This window comes from Halichoerus grypus, chromosome 8 (genome assembly GCF_964656455.1).
Source record: "Halichoerus grypus chromosome 8, mHalGry1.hap1.1, whole genome shotgun sequence".
NCBI lineage: Eukaryota > Metazoa > Chordata > Mammalia > Carnivora > Phocidae > Halichoerus > Halichoerus grypus.
In genome coordinates, this window is record NC_135719.1 from 89,716,951 (window position 1) to 89,736,726 (window position 19,776).

Consider the following 19,776-nt stretch of genomic DNA (forward strand, 5'->3'; position numbering starts at 1 on the left):
CTTGTCAGCATTCATAAACAGAACATGTAAATATTGCATAACTTACCTGGGTAATTAGCAGGACCTTTCCTGTCTCCAAGGAAGAGATCTTGGAAGATAATTTAGAGATTGTTCTTATGTTGATAACTACTTTTCACTGAATAATTAACATAAGTCAGGCACTGTCCTAAGTATTTTACACACTTTATATCAATTAATCCCAATAACAATCCTTTGAGAACCATATCACTAGTTTTCCAAAAGAAGCACCTGAGGTTTGGGAGAAATAAACAAATTGCCTAAAGTCACTCAGCTTGTAAAAGGTAGAGTTGTATTCAAACCCAGAGTGCCTGATTCTCACCCCAAGCTCCTGACCATGTTTTATTATTCTTTCATTTGGTTCAGCTCCTAACCCACCATGCCACTTTTGTGCTTTTCACAGGAATCTACTGTTGCCTTTAAGATACTTTGTTACAATTTATTTCTTTATATATTTACTTCTGCTAATAAACTTTTGCTCCCTCAGGAAGGAACTGTGTCTGAATTCCCACCACACAGGATAAATGCATTTTTGCTGGGCTGAATTAATACCAGGTTAGGTTGTGGAAGCTGAAAGAGTTTAAATAACTTGCGCTTGACCACTCAATCAGTGTGTAGCATCAGGATCTGAATCTAGATCTCCCATCCCAACCTTCTATGATAAACATTGCAGGTAAGTGCTTTTCAAATATGATACATGGACCAACTATATCAGTATCACCTAGGAATTTGTTAGAAATGCAAATTTTTAGCACTCCCCCCCTTATTGGATAAGATCCTGTAAAGGTAAGGCCCAGAAATCTGTGTTTTAATAAACCTTCTTGTGATTCTGATGCATGCTAAAGTTTGAGAATCACTCCTCTAAGTGAAGAGACATAACAGTTTAATAGAAACAGAATGGTTGACTCAGCATGGAGCATAATAAAACCATTCCTATGATTTGCTGTGTGATTAGGTTTATAAAATGTCCTATCCTGCAGAAAATGAAAAATTCAAGCAAAAACTCATCTGGAATGCTTGTTTTCATCTTGAAAAAAAAATTAATCCAAAATAATTAGTCACTCCTTCAAACAACCAGTCACTGAGTTAATAATTTTAAAATTCACCAAAAAAATTCAGTGAAGAAAAGACTCAATTGGCTATATATGTATGCCTACCTGAAGGAAACAAGTCAAACAGAAATGAAATTTCCAGTTGGCACTAGGTATAATTTTCGCTGGAATAAAAAAAGTGCATGGGTCACTGGATCTGTGGTACAAGTACCAACTCACACTTTGTGACTTCGTGCAAGTTCTAATCATGCTGAAATTAATAGAAGAAACAACTAGAACCAACATTTGTAACTCCTTTATGATCACTGGTAGATTTTAAATTGTCTCCTAAAAATTAGAAATATTTCAACTCCAAAAACAAACCCACAATCATAAAAAAAAAAATAAAAGCAAATTTTAAGATTGTTGTCTAAAGACAAATTAGGCTTTTGTATATGTTGAGAGTACCTGGTTATTTTGCATTTAAGTCTAAATTTAGCTTTAGTTAGAGTCAATTGATTGGCAGATGCTTTGGAATAATAGGTGCCACAATGTGTGCATATTGTAACTAAAAAAAAATACGGATTTGAGACCCTTTCTCACTAATTTTTTTAAAAAGATTTTATTTATTTGATGAAGAGAGGCACATCAAGGAGAGAGGGAACACAAGCAGAGGGAGTAGGAGGGAGAGAAGCAGGCCTCCCGCTGAGCAGGGAGCCCTATGTGAGGCTCCATCACAGGACCCTGGGATCATGACCTGAGCCGAAAGCAGACGCTTAACCGCTTAACGGACTGAGCCACCCAGGTGCCCCTATTTAAAAAACAAAAAACAAAAAACAATTCTTCCTCCCCTATTGCCTGCTGCTGACTTTAAAAAATAGCTAAGGGTGCCTGGGTGGCTCAGTCGTTAAGCGTCTGCCTTCGGCTCAGGTCATGATCCCGGGGTCCTGGGATCGAGGCCCGCATCGGGCTCCCTGCTCAGCGGGAAGCCTGCTTCTCCCTCTACCACTCCCCCGGCTTGTGTTCCCTCTCTCGCTATCTCTCTCTCTGTCAAATAAATAAATTAAAAAAATCTTAAAAAAAAAAATAGCTAAAGGATTTCCTCTCTTAACTAAATCTCTTCTCTTTCTAGCTGTATATCTATAATGTCCTCTGAGAATTAGTTTAGCATAATAGCTTGAGATATTCAGTATTTGATATAGGTAGTATTAATGTGAAAAATCCTCAGTACTCTCCGTATATATTATATATGAACATACATATATTATAAATAATGATTTATTAGATATTCTCTCTTAATTCCTTAGTTTCTCTTCTGGAATATCAAGAAAGTATATATTGCTAAGTTTATGTTACTTTTTTTCTCCCCTGACATTATGGTCTCCCTTTTGAACGGACTAGAGGGCATATTAATAACATGGCAAATTTAGCAGTAAGAGCTTGAATTCAGTTTGGATTGAGGAGCAAAGATGGAAAATTGTTTAAATCAAATATTTAACACCTCTACAGAATGTAAAATCTCTTTCCCACGGTATGGAGGGATCTTAATTTTAGCGCATGGCTCTTCCTACAATGAAGACTCATCTCACAGATTGCTGTAAATTATCACATGAGGTTTCCCTTTTTTAATAGAAAAAAAATCTCTCATTGCAACATGATCACTTTCATAAAACACTCAACCTTTCATAGTAAAACATCTCTTACCTTATTCATTACATATAGTATTTCCATTCTGTTTATTTTGTTTTGCTTTATATTATCCTGATCTCTATGAACTGTTTTATTTTCCTCTTAAGTACCTGACCAAAGTAAAGCAAAAATGAGATACAATCAAGCTCTGTAACTCCTCTCTCCTACCTGTCATTGGTAGCTTCTGACAGCCAGTAGTGAAAATTCAAAGTCAAACCATTTAAGTATATGGAAATGAATTTCCAGACAATATATATTTTATCATATGAGCAAAAATCATAGTTGTACACTGACAACAAGGATGAAGATGTAAATATGTAATTGTGGTAGCTGTATATATATCATATGCATGTATTGAGGGTTAAAACATCATAAAATTCTTTCTAGATCTCTACATACACTAATATGTAGATTTTCGTGGGGAGGAGAATACAGGATGAGGAAGTATACAGGTTAATGTTAACTGGCACCCTTTTCATTGGATGAGTGCCAAAGCAACTTTCAAAATATTTCAAAACAGCTGCCAGCATGTAAAGATTTTAACTGAAAGAGTAATGAAATCGGAATTACTAATGAGCGAATAAACTTATATTTTGCTTAAGGTCCTTAATGAACATGCAGATAAGCGGATCCAATAAGGACTTTGTCTCTCATGCATGCAAACCAAACTTCCGGAATTACACATGTAAGGACAAAATACTGAAACACGTTTATAGTCATTCTAAGGTAACCTACGGTCTAAGTCTTCTTTGAGTATTCTGTGTATTTCTATTTTAGGAAAAAAACTTTCTGGAGGGCAGGAGCTATATTAATTCTCTTAAATATGGGGTTGACAGCTTGGAACTTTGAAGTTGAATGTGCTCATTAAACTCTTTTAATAATACAAAGTATAATTGAAAGAGAGCTTCAGCATATCTAGTCTTAATGTCTAACAACAGATCTCACATATTCTTTCTATTGGGACAATTTTGCCCTTTAAACTTCCAAGAAAAACATGCCCTCCAGAAGGGAAGCAAAGCAGGGCCACATGTTTCCAGACCAATTATTCTGTAAAATAAGTAGTCAATAAAATATAATCAGTGGTCTTTTTTATCCATAGAATTGTACTGAAACAAAGAAGAACTGTGATATTGTCTACAAATATAACTCCCTGTTGGTTGTGCAGAAAGACTTTAAAAGGGAAAGTAATTTTCTAAAAAGTCTGCTCTTTTGGCCAAAGAGGGTTTCCCCTCTTTGGCATCATTTGGCGCATTGGAACTGCCTCTGGATCAACCGGATCTAGCTTGGAATATTGCATTATGCTACTGGAGTCAAAGTACATATGGAAGCTGGAGCCGTTTGCTGGAAGCCTCTATCAACTGTTTGACCCAGGTATCAGGTGGCAAGCACGGCACCACCCCACAATGGGCCAAAAATTCAGACAAATGCTATTTTATAGAAAGCCACTGCCTGGATCTGGGTTCATTTTTAGCTTTATTCATCGGCCATTTACTTGGCTTCCTTTGGCCTATCGTACTGCCGGCCTTGACTTATGCAGTCAGAGGAGAACTTTTCCAAATCCCTAAAACACATTCCTGACCTCTCGAGAATTGCCATGGAACTCCTATTTCTTTCAACTGGAAAGCCAGCTTTAGAGTCAACGGTTGGTATTTGAGATCTCTCTCTTCAGATCCGGCCCTGAGGATGAGAGGTGGGGAGGAGAGGGCGCAGAGACCCAAGTCAACCCGCATCACAGTGACCCCCATCTGTGACCAGATCCTTACAGGGCGGCTTTCCATCTACTCAGACCCTCCACTCTCTCAACAGCCACCCCTCATCCCGTTCTAAGACCTTGAGTTTGGCCTTTGAAAAATAAGTATCTCAGAATGAAACGCCGCTAAACTAGAAAATGACTCCTTCCCAGGAGAGAAGGAGTCCGGACCTCGGTTAGGTCTTCAACTAACTCGTGGGATCCCTAGCACACGCCACAGATGCTCATTACGATTCTTTTTACGTGCAACATGTGGGGGACGAAGCAGTTTCATATCTCCTGGTATTATCTGCCGTCCAAAGCATTTTCTTTGAGAGGAAAATGGAAACGCAGCTGCGCCGTGGGCCCGGCCAGCGAGAGCTGGGGCTCCCTCCCTCTGTCTCCCTGCGGCTGCCGGGCGCGGGAGGCTCCTCCGGAAACTGACTCGGGTTAGGGGAGTGCAGAGATTGCCTAGGCAAGCGCGGGACGCAGCCCCGGCGCGGACCGGCCTTTGTGCCGCTCGGCTGCTTCCCGAGAGGCAGGAGGGTGGAAGGGGGCGTCCAGCTCTGCGGCGAGGGCAGGCGTCTGGCCCCTAGACCTCGTGCGGGAACGCTAGGCTGAGCGGTCTCTGCCGCTCACGGCCTTGGGAACTTCTGGCCAATCGGCCCTGCCCCTCTGGGTCCCCGCCGGCCGGCTGCGCCCCAGGCTCAAAGGGTTAAGCAGGTGTCTCGCCCGGCGAGGCGCTATTGGCCGAGGGCCGGGGCGGCGCGGCCGCGGTCACCACGCTCCGCCGAGCCCAACTTGGGTTCGTGCGCCGGGCGCGGCGGCCACTCGTCCCCCGGCTGCCGGGCCCGGGCCTCGGCGCGCGGGGAGAGGAAAGGAGAGAACGAGCTGGGGAAACCCACATCAGCACCAGCATAGTGGGTCGCGGGTGGGAGCGTGTAAGAGGAGGGGAGCCCTACCGAGCCCCGCGTCGCTCAGGGGCTGCGCCTCTGCCCCGCAACTCCCGTCCCGGCTCGCAAGCCGGAAGAAAGAGGGAGGAAGTGGGGCAACAGGGGGTCCTGGGCAGGGGGTGGGGGAAACGATCCGCTCCCGCCGCCCCCACCCACTAGTAGGGCGAGAAGAAGTGCAAGTTGTCATTCGTGCCCGAATCACAAGCATCCCTCCTCACCCCCTAAAGAAATACCAATGTAACAATGCAGAGAAGTAACTGGGAGACACGAGGAAATAAATGCACGTGTTTTCTCTTTTTGTTTCCCTGGTGTTGGAATTTGCAGAGTTCGCCTCAGCTGTGGCTGCTAATTTATTCGTTTCAACGTTTGAAAAGGGCGTATAGAGATGGGTCATCAGGGGCACACCCGGATCTCTCTGCATGGACCTACAGTCCCCAGTTCACAAGTTTGTCCAAGACTAACCTGCCCGCCCACCAGGAGCGAGGAGAGTCCCTTCTTATTAAGGGAACAAACTCTCCATTGCACAAAAGCGGCTTCTCCGCCCGACCCCCTTCCCCCCCCCCATTCTCCTTTGCACACCATCCCTTCTCGATAAGCATCAAGTTCTCCAGTAGTCCAACTTGCAGTTGGCAACCCCCGCACTGCCTGGTGTGCAGAAGACTGGCAGAGAGGGGTCCTGGGTGGGAGGGGAAGCTCTGAGCCCCCATTCCTGCACACGCGGGCTTAAGTCCAGGTTGCTGGAAGCCGCGGGAGGCGCGAGCCCGCTTGGATGGTGGTTATTTCTCTAGAGAAAAGAGGGGAGAGCGCGCGCCTCAGTCTTGCACTTTGGGTCGGAAGTGCGCGGTGTGTGTGTGTGTGTGTGTGTGTGTGTGTGTGTGTGTAGAGGGGGCGGGAAAGAAAGGCACCCTCCGCTGCCCGTCATTCCCTTGCACCGGCCAAGTCCTCGCCAAGCCTCCCGGTGCATCCTTCCTCCGCCACCCCTCCCCTTCTTCTCTCAGCTGGGCTCGCGCCGCGCAGCCGGAGCAGCCAGTGAGAGCAACATCCTGGAAAGAGGGGGGAGCACCGCCGCCCCCCAAAAGGGAAAAAAGGCCCCACCCTGACACGTTTTGCTGTTTGCAAGTCCCTCGCACGCCCCCCGCACCTCCTCCTAGCGCTTGCGGCCCCCCCACCCCAGCCCGCTGCGCGCACATCAAAGCGCCTCTCCGCCGCGCACAGTGGCCGCGGCTCACTAATGGGATTGCAGGCTGGTGCCTGGCTCCGCTGCTGCCGCCGCCGCTGCTCGCCCTGCTGCTGCTGCCGCCGCCGGAGCCCAAACCCGAGCCCCCGCCAGCTCTCGCCCAGAGCCGCCGCGCCCGGGGGCCGAGGCCGCCGCGATGATCCGAATCTTTCCGGATTTCAGCGTGCAGGTGACGGCCGCGGCGGCCGGCGGGGCGGCCGCGGGGGTGCCGGCCGGCGCGGGCATGGGGAGGGCCGGCGCCGCGGCCAACGGCACCCCGCAGAACGTCCAGGGCATCACCTCCTACCAGCAGCGGTGAGTAGTCCCCCCTGGGCTGGGATAGTGCCCCCCGCCCCGGGGTGCTGGGGTGGGACTCACTTTGCCTCCTGTTTTATGCGTTACAACACACATGCACATCGTCAGGGCTCACTTTGCTGGCTCCTCGTTCTACAGATGAGAAAGAAAAAAAAATTCACAATTCGGATTGAAAGGCACTCCAGTGTACTGGCGAAGTGAAATCATCCTTTGCCCTCCGCCTGGCCCCAAATCCAGAACCCCAGCCCCGCGTAGCCTAGGAGTTGCTGCGAAGTCTTAGACACAGCACAAGGTGCTTTTGCAAAGTTTGGGATCCCCGTCCCCTTCCGCGGAATTTTCTCCCTGCCTCTGCCGGGTGCGAACCCGAGCTGACGGGCAGCCTGGGGGGGCGATTGATCACTGGAGGCTGATTAATCATTTGTTTCCAAACAGAATAGGAACGATTTTCACGTGTAGCTGTAGACTTGCAATTCTACATAATAGTGTTATCATGTCACCTGTTACTACAGGGAAATACAGCATGAAATCCGAGTCTCCTTGGCGCTGTTAAGTATTCATCTTAAATGCATTATAATGCAAATGCGTAAGATTCAGAGATGCGAGTTAGGAAGCAAATTTTACAAAGTTAGGCTAGGTGGGTGAGAAGGAAGTTTTGAAGTATTACTTGTTTGCATTTCTCCCAAACATCTATAGATTTTTAATAAAATATAGTTGTGATATTGAATTGGTAGACATTCTTTGATTCAATTAGGAATGGGGGGAGGATACTACCACCAACAGCCCTAGAACCCTGAAGTTTTTCCTTAAGGACAAGTTGTGATCTACCAAGATTTTATAAAAAAAAAATGTAATCCACAACAATGTGCTGAGAAAAACTGACAATGTAGTATGAAAGGTAAGCTTCCCATTTGTGGGGCTCAGTTTTATAGAAGATGGAAGAAAAAAGAACACATGAAAGTGTGAAATTAAATATTTGTGTTTCCCAGATTGCACACGATTAAATATCTGAGAGATTTGCCAATGGCATTTAACTTAAAAATACACAATGCATAATTCAAATAACAGTTCCTATTTTTACCTTGTATTTCAAACTTCATTGATTTGAGAACCTTTGATTTGAACCAACAGTGTTTAAACTGAAAAGGTTAAGATAATCTATCACTGCCATATTTTGTGCTTTCTAACCAATGGCCCAGCGACCAGAGCAGATTTTGCATAACACACTGAGTGTTTTCCAAGTTGATGCCCAGTACTGCTAATATTCTGTAGAAGACTTCATTATATGCTTTGAGTACTGTCGGAAGTTTTAAAAAGAGAGTCTTGAAAATAACTCAAAAACAGGCTATTTCTGGTCAAAGAGATTTTTTAATTTAAATTATTTTAGTCTTGTTTTCAGTGATTACAAGAACCTTTAATACAAAAGATCTGGGAATCTTTCAGACATAAAGGACTAGAAAAGAATTAGATTTTTTTCCTTTTCATGGTTCAGGTAAGGGTTTTTTTTTTTTGTCACCTACAAAACATTTAAATGACAATATAATCTGGCGGTCACTTTAACTAGGAAGTGCAGGCTATAATTACAATAGTATGGTCTGTTAAGTAGGGAGTCAAGGGTCAGAAATGTCAGATGGCCTGTGGACAATTTCAGAGACCTCCAACTAATCCATAAGATATAAATTGGGCATAAGAGGTGGTCCTGAAATTTCAGCCTTTACGTTTGCTCTCAGAGTGCTGGTGTCCTTCACCACAAAGATCTTCCCAGGGCCAATTTCCCCCATACGTCAGGAGCCTTCAGGGGTAATCTTCCATATCTCCCCCTCCAGCGCTGAAAACTCCACTGATGCCTTCCATCTTCATCTTTGAATTTGGGCTACTTTATCAAGTCTCTGAATCCCACTGTGGTTCTAAAGACTAAAGCTTTAAAAATAATCAACTGTAAACTTTAGCCTTTGGGATATATTGTTTCCTTCCTCTCTATGTTCAGTCATACTGACAGAAGAGAAGGTGCCGGCTGTGAAAAAATGGAGCTTTCTTTGGTTTCATTAGTCAGATATGATGACACCTGTTACTGCCTTTAATTTTTGTTAATTTGGGGACTGGAGAGTGAGCCATGCTTAAGGGAGGGTTTGAGGGCAAATGCTTAAGGGAGGGCTTGAGTCATGAGTCCCCTGTTCTCTGGCCCTACATCACCAGGCCACTAGCATGTGAGGCTTTAGAGGCTATGAGGGGCAGACTTAGTTTCCACTTCAAAACCTGGGTATGTTTGCTAAAGTGAATGGTGACACATCATTTTACTGAAATATCTTTTTGCATTAAGTGCTTTTGGGAGTCTGATGAAGGAGTGACAGGAGTTGGGTGCTTTTCAAGCAAGAGTGGCCTGTTGGGAGAACACAGCTTCTCTCATTTGTCATCTTTGGGCAGAAACGCCCTAGGCTGGCTGTCCTGGAGCCAAAACTTCCAACTGGCAACTTTCCCCCCTCCCTGCCAGCACATGTATATCTTGTATTCAATACTCTCCACTTCAGTTCATTTTTCAATCACTCTCATCTTCTACCTGTAGAGTGTACTCCAAAGAGAACTCAAACACCATCACGCAGATTAAACACCTCTGCCACGAAAAAACACTTGTGTTTTCAAAGTTTCCAACTCTCGGCCCCACTTTACTGGAACGGTAGGACCGGAGGGGACCCCTTTTCAGGTCTATTTTTTTCTTAAGTTGAAAGTAAAATGCAAAGCCTCACATAGGACTGATGCTTTCTGTGTGGCTCTTTCATTTATTCAAAGTGGAAATGCGTTGGGAGTCCTTTCTGCTTTCCTGGTTGACACATGACTGACCCAAGTCTCTGCCTGAAAAGCTGCCCACACCCGGCAGAGTGGTTTAGTGGAGAGGGCGCTCTGACCAGGGTCTACCCAGGTAATGGGATTCCAGCACTGGCCCTTCATTGAGTGGCCCTTTCTCTAGGCCTCGCTGAGCTGTAAAATGGGGGAAACGACAGAGCTTGATCCCAGAGTCCGCAGTCTTCCGGTCCCAGGTGCCAAGTGGGGACAGGCGTTCGTACCTAACTGCGTTGAAACTCCTGGGGATTCACCTGTGAACCCCGGGGTCTGCAGATACGTATGCGCGTGAATAATGCAGATGTTCCAGCTCGGGAAGTGTTGGTGAGAGCGCCGGAGCCCTAAGGTGCCTGTGCAGCCGCTGCGCCCGCCCACAGGGCTCTCGCGGCTCGCTGGCTTGGCCATCGCACTCCCACCCGCGTTTATTTCCACTGTCTCGGAAGGCGCTCCCGGGACGGCGTCCTGTCCGAGGCCGCTCCCGTGGCCTCCCAGTTCCTCTCTGACTCTTTCTCCCTGGTTGCGATACTCCTGAGAAGGGAAGTGTTCGAAACTGCAACTGAGTGGCGTTGTTGTGCTGGCAGCCGAGCTTCCCAGTCCCTCAACGAGAGAGAGAGAGAGAGAGAGAGAGAGAGAGAGAGAGAGAGAGAGAGAGAAACAGGGGAGAGAGAGAGAGACGGGGAGAGAGAAGGGGGTGTGTGTCTGCGTGCGAGAGAGCGCTCTGGAGCAAAGCAGCTGGAAAATGCCCAGAAATACTTTCACAGCGGTCAAGCTGGGAACCCCCTGCGTGTCTTCCCCCTCCCGGCCCCTCCTGGCCTAGGCCCCGACCGCCCCCCGCCGAGAGGGTGTGTGCCCCACCTGCCACCAGGCCAGCTCCGGGTGGTGGCGGTGGGGGGCGACAGTGGGGGGTGTGGCGGCGCGCGAGGGTGAGAACCCGGAGGCGGCGGGGCCCTGGGCCGGGCTGCCCGCGGGGCCGCGCGGCAGCCTCCCCCCGCCGCCGCCTCCCCCTCCTCCTCCGCCGCCGCCGCGGGTCGCCTGTCTCCGCGCTGGGCATGTCTCGGGAGCCGAAGCGGCCCGGGCCGCGGGGGCTCTGCGGCGCATGGACGGCGGCGGCGCCGGGCGAGCAGGGGGAGGAGAAGGCGCAGGCGGCGGAGGAGGCGGCGACCTGCGGCGAGAGGCACCGGCGGCGCGAGGGGACGGCCGGCCGCCGGCGAGGCTCCGGCCCCACTACTTTTCCGTAGCCTCCCAGCCTCAGCAGCACGGCCGCCGCCGCCGCCGCCGCCACGGCCAGGGCCACGGCCGCCGCCCGCCGGGCCGCCGCTGAGCGCCGCGCACGCCCGCACTCACTCCCGCCACCCCACGCACACGCACACCCCCCGCCCTCCCCACGCCCCCCACCCCGGGAGGGGGGAGAGAGGCAAAAAGTAAGAGAGGAAAAAAAATAGCAGGAAGATGGCGCCCACCAAGCCCAGCTTTCAGCAGGATCCTTCCAGGCGAGAACGGTAACACTTTTCTGTTTATTGAACCTGCCGCCGGGGCGGCTGCTCCCACCGCCGCCGCCGCCTCCGCCGCCGCCGCCGAGATGGCGGGGCCCGCTCCGCAGTCCGCCTCCTGGGCCGCGAGCCCACGGGGACCTCGTCTGCGGGCTTGCGGCTCAGCGCTCGCCCGCGGTCCCCGCGCGCATTGTCCGCCCGCGGCGGCTGCGGCAGCGAGCGGGCTCCGGCGGTGGCGGCGGCGGCGGCGGCGGCGGCGGCGGCGGCGGCGCCAGGCTCTCCGAGCAGTCGCACCTCCTCGGCTCGGCGAATGGAGTGACTCGCTGACAAAAAAAAAAAAAAAAAAAAAAAAAGAAAGAAAGAAAAAGAAAAAAAAGAAAAAGAAAGAAAAGAAAAAGAAAAAGAGAAACAAACAAAAAAGAGAAGGGGCTGCTGTGTGACGAGGAACAGCAGTGAGGGTGGGGGGCCGGGGGATCCCCGGGGCCGCCGCAGGTCCCTTGGCAGCTGCTCTCTAGGAAGGAATGAGGCTGGGGAGGGGGAGGGAAGGCAGGCGAGAAGGGGGAGGAGGAGAGGAGGAGGAGAAGGAGGAGGAGGAGGAGGCCGGGGGCGGGGAGCGGAGCTCGCGCCAGGCCCGGAATGTGTCGCGGAGGGGCCGTCTCCGCGCGGAGCAGCTAGGCCGGGCCGGGAGGACAGAGGCGCGCGGCCGCCGCCTCCCCGCCGCCCAGGCTGCGCCCTTAGCCTTGGCAAGTTGTGGGTCTCTTGCTTTGCCCTGCTTTGCTCTCATCTTGCCCTCCTTTCCACTCCCCCGCTCCCGGGAGAAAAAAAAGAAAAAGGAAGAAGAAAACCCTCAAATCCAAATTAGCGAGTAAACAGCGAGATTCAAAATGTGCCAACAGTTGGAACGGTCTATGCCCCGTTAGTTACTGTTTGGGGATCTGTGTTTTAAAAAGTTCTTGGTGAGAATTGCATATCCAGGCAAGGGGCTCAGCCGAACATGTCTGTTTGAAGTTAGTTAAACTAAAGCCAAAGGGAAAGGGAGTTTGTATTCAAAATATACTTAACCGTCCTACGTGAATGGCATTGTTAGATTGCATAGTAACTAAGCACCCCCCTCCGCCCCACGTGGTTTTCCCTCCTGCTGTCCACCCAGCCTACTTTGTTTGGAATCCTATTTGCTATTAATTGGCAGCGTTAATGACATTAATTGCATATAGCATATTGGTTTGTGCAAAGTATCTTTTTCTGTCTCCGAAGAGGAAATGCTCAGTAGGAAGTATGAAATGTTACCCATTGCTTCAAGAGGAAAACAAATGCTCTTAGATATATGCCCCCCCCAACTTCCCTCATAAGTGTAAGTGAACTTGAGAAAAAAGATGAGGGAAGTCCATAGTAGTTGCAAGATTTAATTATTATTACATGGGAGGTTTTATTTTTTGATACAACATAGCATTTAACCTATAGCTTACATCAAGAAGAGGGTAGACAGAGATTTAAGACAAACTACTCATTAGAAAGCTTCAGTTGCACTATTGCTTGTTTCCTTCAGCAGAATTGTCAGGATTAAGGGAAAAATTTTGTGAGGTAGGTGCATAATTGACGAATTCTAAACTCTGGATAATTTCTATATAAATCCTATACCTGAAAGTAAATCACGCATGATCCAGTTTTTAAAGATGTTGAATGTGTATAGCCTTAACTGTCTGACAACTTATACTAGCTAAAAGGCATATTCAGTGTTTTATGAAGAATTCACATATTAAGTACATTGCTCTTGTAGATAAGAAAAAAATTTTTCAGAGCACTGTGCAGGTCTTTTAATAATTATTTTTTATTTAACATGGTGATGAATACCTTTTCAGATCAGAAGTTTATAATTGATTTCCTTCCTCCCTTCCACCCGCCCTCCTTCCCCAGTTCTGTTGGTAGTAAATGTATTTACTGGGATGGCCCCAGTAATCTCTCTAGCAGAGGCCTATTTGTGTGCCATTTTGGGAATCTTTCTGAGATAGGAATCTTGAAGATAGAATTAATTTCTAGAGGAAACTTCATAGCCTGTGCCTGAGCGCGTTCTTTATCACCTGTCTCCATTTGGCATTCGAAGAAGGTAAATCAAAGTGCACGATTTGTTATTCTGCTTCACTTGAGAGCTGAACTAAATAACACTTGGCCTGAAATTCTGATTGAAGTTGTAGGAGGATATACTGTATTTAATTTAATGCCCTTTAATAGCATCTTCTTGTTCAGCTCGGATGCTGTCATTTTAAAGGTTGGATCTGAGAAGGTTTAACCTGTAGGGAGAGGGAGGAGTAATAACGAGGTAGGGGGCCCCAAGGAGCGATATACGGGAAAGAAGGAGTTATAAACTAAATGTTTCACACAGGAATAAACCACAAACTTGGCCCGTTACCCAAACAGTTGGTTTATGTCCCGAGGGTTCACTTTGTTATTAGGGCTTTAAATGCTCTTAACACTTTAAGGGTAAACATGACACATGTTAGTTGATTTGGTTTTGGAATGAGAAATGGAAAGTCAGATGGTTTGTTCAGGAGGGGGTTGTTTGTCATAGTTACTTGCTTCAAGTAAGTAATTTCACCTTTATGTGAATTTTGTGCCTGGAACTTGTTGGTTAGTAGTAGTATTTCTCTGTAACAGTTGAACACAAATATGTTTATGAAAGATGACTTTCTGTGGACATGCTTTAGGTGATATCCTCCCATTTATTTACAAAATGGTTTCCAAATCATTGATTTCATAAAGGCGTATATGGACACTACTCTCTACTGCTTTTCAAGTACACCAGTAATCACAAACTTATACAGAAAAAGAGATATTTTTTCAGTGGTCTTGTTAATTTATAAAATATCTGACCTGAGTTTAGTAGTACAGTACAAAAGTTATTTCCTTCTAATAATGTTTACAGAGTAAATTTTGGAAAAAAAGAAGCTTTTTCTTACTGATGTCTTTGGTTACTATTTAGTACTGCTTAAATTTCTCTGACTCTTACACATAGAAAGAGCCTGAGAGCCTGAGAGAACAAGTTGAAAACCTTGTGTATTTAAACTTGCTTGATTTTTCTTTAAACTCCAGTAGGCTGCAAATTATGTAGCACTACCACAGAGTTTTTCCACTATGTGGATGTATAACCAAGAAAATTAGACAGATAGAAGTGTCAAGCATGTGATGTGCCCATGCTGGTTTGCAAAGCATATTCCCATAGTACAGGGCTTTGGTTTAAAAGTGAAGGTGGTGGTGGAGAATATTTTTTGGAGGTATTTCTTTATACATTGTAAGCTTAAACACAGTGATAAATGATGATATGCGTTGTCTAACACTTGCTTATATATAAATAGCTCCGCAAGATTGCTTAAATGATAATCGAAAATATGAAATAGGATGGCCTTCGTATCACAAGGCCAAGGGTCTACAAATGGAAAAACTGAAATAATGAAATATTTCCAAGGCAACAGACTGTCAACAAGAACTGTAATGCATGGGCATATCATAGAACCACCAGAGAGGATATTAGATCGTATAGCTCTGGAGCCAGGAGTTATAATGACCTTTATTATGTAGGACCCTCCCACATTACAACATCTTTCCATATTCTCAATCTCTGGTTTATGAATTGAGAGACAAATAGCTACTCCAAATCTGTAATGTGCCAGTTACTAGATTTGATTTGTCACAAGAAGCAAACTTGACATCAGCATTACTTGATACTTTTGGTTAAAAAAAGTTACTAGTGGTATTATGAGTAGTTTTGGTCCCTGTATCTTTGCATATTCTTAAAAATATGACTTTTACTTGACTAAAAGTGATGTGAAATGAATTGATAAGAATTGCATTGTGATTTAAATATAATCTACGCATTGGAACGGTTTGGTAGTTTTAGTGATATGAAGTTTGATTTTCCCCTGAAATTCTACACAATGGTTGCCCCTACCTACAATAGAGCTATTTTATGGGAATGCCAGAGTTTCCATGAACCCCTCAGTACTTTTACTGTGTCCCAGATTTTAGTCTGGATGGAATCCAGGGGCATGTGAAAATTGTGTCTGTTTGAAATGGGCCCTGATGTCCAGGATCTCCGGCTCTGTGGTGAGGTTTTCTATGACAAGATGTATAGATATGTGCTTTTGTAAAGCAGCACTGTTGGGGGAGGATTTAGGCAGTGTAGCTTTCATTTAGTTATTTTTAAAGCTGTAGAGCTTTGTATTTTGTGAGATATTTCTGGGGGATATGTCACAAATATTTCTAAATCTCTCCTGGTAATGTTTTTCCCTATGAACTTTCTTAAGTGCTTTACTATTAATAATGACCCCAATGTAAACCTTAGATACTCTATTTCTCTTTTCTTATTTTTCCTGCATTCCTGTAATCCTCTTTCCTCTGCAGAATGCTGCTCGCTAAATTTAAAGAAAATTAAGAGCACATGAGAAGAGAACTGGCCCTTCCTATTATGTTTACATGGCCACTCTTTCTACCGGGTAACATTTCATCATTTGAGTTAAATTTTTTAAAAATTTTGCATTGCATAGGCTAAGATTCTAACTTCAGGTGTTTTACAGACATTCCTTAATTGTTTACACTAGATAAGGCTGAAAGTTAGTGAGAGTTGGTATGTTGAAAATTTAGTTGATTAGTTGATTAAATATTAATTTTAAAATTTAAATGCTACCAAAGTTGCGCATAATGGAATATATGACACTTGAAATATTTAAATCTGTACTATGATCTGTACTAATATTTAAATCTTTACTTCTAGAACTTATGTAAAAAGTCAGTTACATTGCTTTGCATTTAATGATGTTAGTATTTTCACAGTAAATAGTGCCCCCCCCTTTTTTCCTCATTGGGCAGTGTAATAAACCAACTGTAACTGAATGGTATTTTTACTGCTCTGGGCCCCATTAGTGTGAATAGGATGTTTGCACTATTAAGTTTGATAGAACCTTACATAGTTAGAATAATTTGTAGTAATATTAGTAATACTACAGTGCATAAGCAGGACATAGCTTAGTAAGAGTAAAGTGATTACTACTGTATCTGAAATGACTAGGGTAGTGACAAGATTAAACAGCAGTTGAAGTTGTCTGTATACATTTCTAGAGCATAATGTTTTGGTAAATTAATTGGAATATTTGTGGTCTTGTGTATAAAATCATGAGACACAAGATGAAAATCACATATTACTATGGCCCAAAGTGCTCGTGGCCTTCGAGTGTAATTATTGATTGGTTCACTCACTCAGCCTTATTTATTGAACCTCTACTACGGACAATCATGACTTGTGCCAGAGATGGTAGTTCAGAATACTCTGTAAGAGCAGTTGCTCTGGTCATAGACTTGTTCTTATACTAGACAGGCAAAATATTATAGAGAGTCAAAAAATGCCCTTTTCTGCAAGAGGAGGAAGTGCAGAATTCATAGAAATATTAATAAGGCTCTCTATCTCTTTGGACTTCTGTTAGTTTAGTGTTGGGGGGGAGGGGGAGTGTAGGTATCCAGGTTGTAAAATATTATAACTAATGACTGTAAACTGATTAGAGGTTCTTGGAGGAAAGAAAGAAACGATGCCACATAAATGTAAGTGAAATTATAGACGATTTTTAGAAACAATCTCTGGTGGGATTCAAAAACTAAAAATAGATCACACATGATAATAATCAATGGTTATTGGGTACTGCAGTGTTTCAAGCCCTGTATTAAAGACCTCACAGTAGTTTTCTCAATGGCTCCCCCCTGCCCTGGGAGGCCAGTGCTGATATCCCCACTTTTGATCAAGAAAAGAGACGCTAATCATCCCAAGGAAGGTAGTAGAGTTAGGGACTGAATTTGGGTTTGTCTCTGTAGGAATGTACCTTTAACAGCAGTGTGCAGGTGTTCTGTTTTTGGACTTTGGGAGCCAGGGATTTCTGCGCTGATGCCAGAGAGCTCTTGTGGCAGGAAGACCCCGAGCACTACGGATAGTGACCTAGGTCTCTGCTTCTTGGTCGTTTGTCAGATGTTTGGAGAACTTCAGAAATGCAATGTTCATAAAGTTAGAAGAAGAATTCATGTTTAAATGGCTTTCCCTCTACTCTTTCACATTCCCATGGTTTTGTGGGCAAGCTCCACAGCTATGTGTACTTCGGGGAAGATTTGTTACGGGATGGTTTTAGAAGAATCGGTTTGCGGGGCGCCTGGGTAGCTCAGATGGTTAAGCATCTGCCTTCGGCTCATGTCATGATCCAGGGTCCTGGGATTGAGCACCACGTCAGGCTCCCAGCTCAGTGGGAAGTCTGCTTCTCCCTCTCCCTCTCCCCCTGCTTGTGCTCTGTCTCTCTTAAAAAAAAAAAAAAAAAAAAAAAAGAATCGGTTTGCTGCATACACACACCTCTTTGGTCATAGACCATGAAGTACTCCAGGACCTCCTCCCCTCCTGTTATCCATGCCTCAGAGTGCGCCACAGTTTGTCTAAAGATTACAGTTGAGACATTCTTATTTTGTGATAGTTTTGCCACTGAGTGGGTGGAAACAGCCTCACAGACTTTCCGAATAACACACTTTGGTACTTAAGTGTATTTCTGGATATTGTCTTTTGAAATATATAAGGACTCATACAAGTTGGCCTCCTGCCAAATTATCTGGCATTATAATAATGACAGCAAGCATTTATATAGCACTATGTGCCAGGTACTAGTCTAAAGGCTTTACATATATTAATTAACTCATTTAATTAAAAACTTGTTAAAAATGGACCACAATAAATACATAAATGATAAGTTCTCATTATTTAGTCCCTCTTCCCTTGTGGGCACACAAGACATTTCTGGCGTCTTCAGGAAGGGAGAGTCTTTGGTAACATTTTAATTTCTCTAAGGCCAGGAATCCTAGGGGTTGGTCTGGCATGTAACAGTTTTTTGACAAAAGCTGTACTTTGGGAAACTTTGTAACATCTGACACCATGACTGCTCATTGTAGAATGTCTGCTAGATTTGAGGTAGTAGACAAGCATGCCGCATTTATCTTTATGTTTTTGGATGTAATAGTGTCAACCAAATAGCTTAAAAAAAAAAAAAGGTGTAGTAGGAATTCCAGACCTTGAAAGGACTAGATAAGCAGTGCTTAAGTATTTGTGCTTGAAAGAACTGAGTATTTTGCTTGTGCATTTTAATAAAATATTTACTTTTACATTCAGAAGATCTCTTGTTTACATAAAGAATAGGTTGCCTTATAAAATGTTGGAAAGGGCTCATTTAGAGAGATGTTTTGCTAAAATATTGAAGATAAAAAGCAGCAGTCAATAGGAAGTATAAGTGAAAAATAAGCTACAAAATTTAAAATAGCATTCAGATCATCTTAAAAGAAATTACTTCTGATTACAGTATTTTATTATCATCAGTATGCTAATGCAGAATTAAAGGGCTCTGACTTGGGTACCTAGGTTATATATAACATTAAAGCTTAAATCTTTATCACATATTTTTGAAAGTAGTGCCACATAGCATTTTAAGACCACTTTATGAAATCATAGGTCATTTCAGTTATATCCCATTACTTCTGATAGACAGGGGCTTTTTCATTTGTAAGATTTACAAGAAGAATTTTATTATAAAGAAAAATGTAATATTGGATTAAGGGTCCATCTTTATGTGAATATAGCTCAAATTGGCACCCTCTTTCCCTCCAATCTACGAATTTTCCTTTCCACCATGGTAACACCACGGCAAAGGATACTAGTTCTAAACTTCATTCAGGAGCACTTTACACAGAAAGAGTGTGGTATTTTGGTAGGGGCAGATGGAATGATTGAAACTGTTTGCAGAACCTGTCTCGCTGGCCCTAGAAAATGGAGACATCAAAGGATAAGGGTGTTTTAGTAACTATATGTATTGCACTGATTGAGGGAGTATTTTTCCTATACAAAGAATTTATTCCTCAGAATTTATTTCTGAAAAACATATATATTCTATTCATATGTGAATGGAATGATTTTTTTTATTGCACAAGATTCTGTATACCCTGCATGATTTGTATGTAAAACCTACATGTATACTGTTTACAACATAACTTATATATAAAATATAAATCAGATCTACCATGCTTGTATTATATCTACCTAAAATGCAAAAATGTTACAAAGATATCTTGAACATACTATAAATGTCTTACTTTAGATCGAGTTAAATTTACATATATGCAGTGAATTGGTGACTTTTTTGTTTTCCTAATGCTGTAAGGAAAAGTAGGCTCATCATTTTTTTTACACATTTTTATTGTTCTGTGTAAATGTAATTTGTTAATCCTGTGAAATTTGTCATAGATAAATTTGCTTGGATTATCTTGTCACCACCGTATCTGCATTCTTTTGTTCATTGCTTATTCATAATTTAACAGTCTGGCAGTGAGCCTTTTTGGGATGCTCACAAAAGATATATGACCTCTACCAGCTGCTCCTATAACCTGCAGAATGCACAGCAAGACATTAGAAACGTGAGGATTCCTCTACTGATTAAAG

The 19,776-nt window shown here is 44.3% G+C and overlaps 1 protein-coding gene across 6 annotated transcripts in view; it reads left to right on the plus strand.

The window, feature by feature from the left end:
- The first annotated feature begins 6,574 nt into the window (after positions 1-6,574).
- The window catches only part of NPAS3 (neuronal PAS domain protein 3), an 839,760-nt gene continuing 826,558 nt past the window's right edge, over positions 6,575-19,776 (plus strand). For 5 of the 6 annotated variants that reach the window (XM_078053550.1, XM_078053551.1, XM_078053553.1 and 2 more), the window contains exon 1: positions 6,575-6,951. In XM_078053550.1, the coding sequence (XP_077909676.1) occupies positions 6,794-6,951 (158 nt within the window). In that variant the 5' untranslated portion in view covers positions 6,575-6,793. Of the gene's footprint in view, positions 6,952-11,177; positions 11,286-19,776 lie in introns of those variants that run through there. The other variant, XM_078053555.1, reaches the window with a different exon arrangement.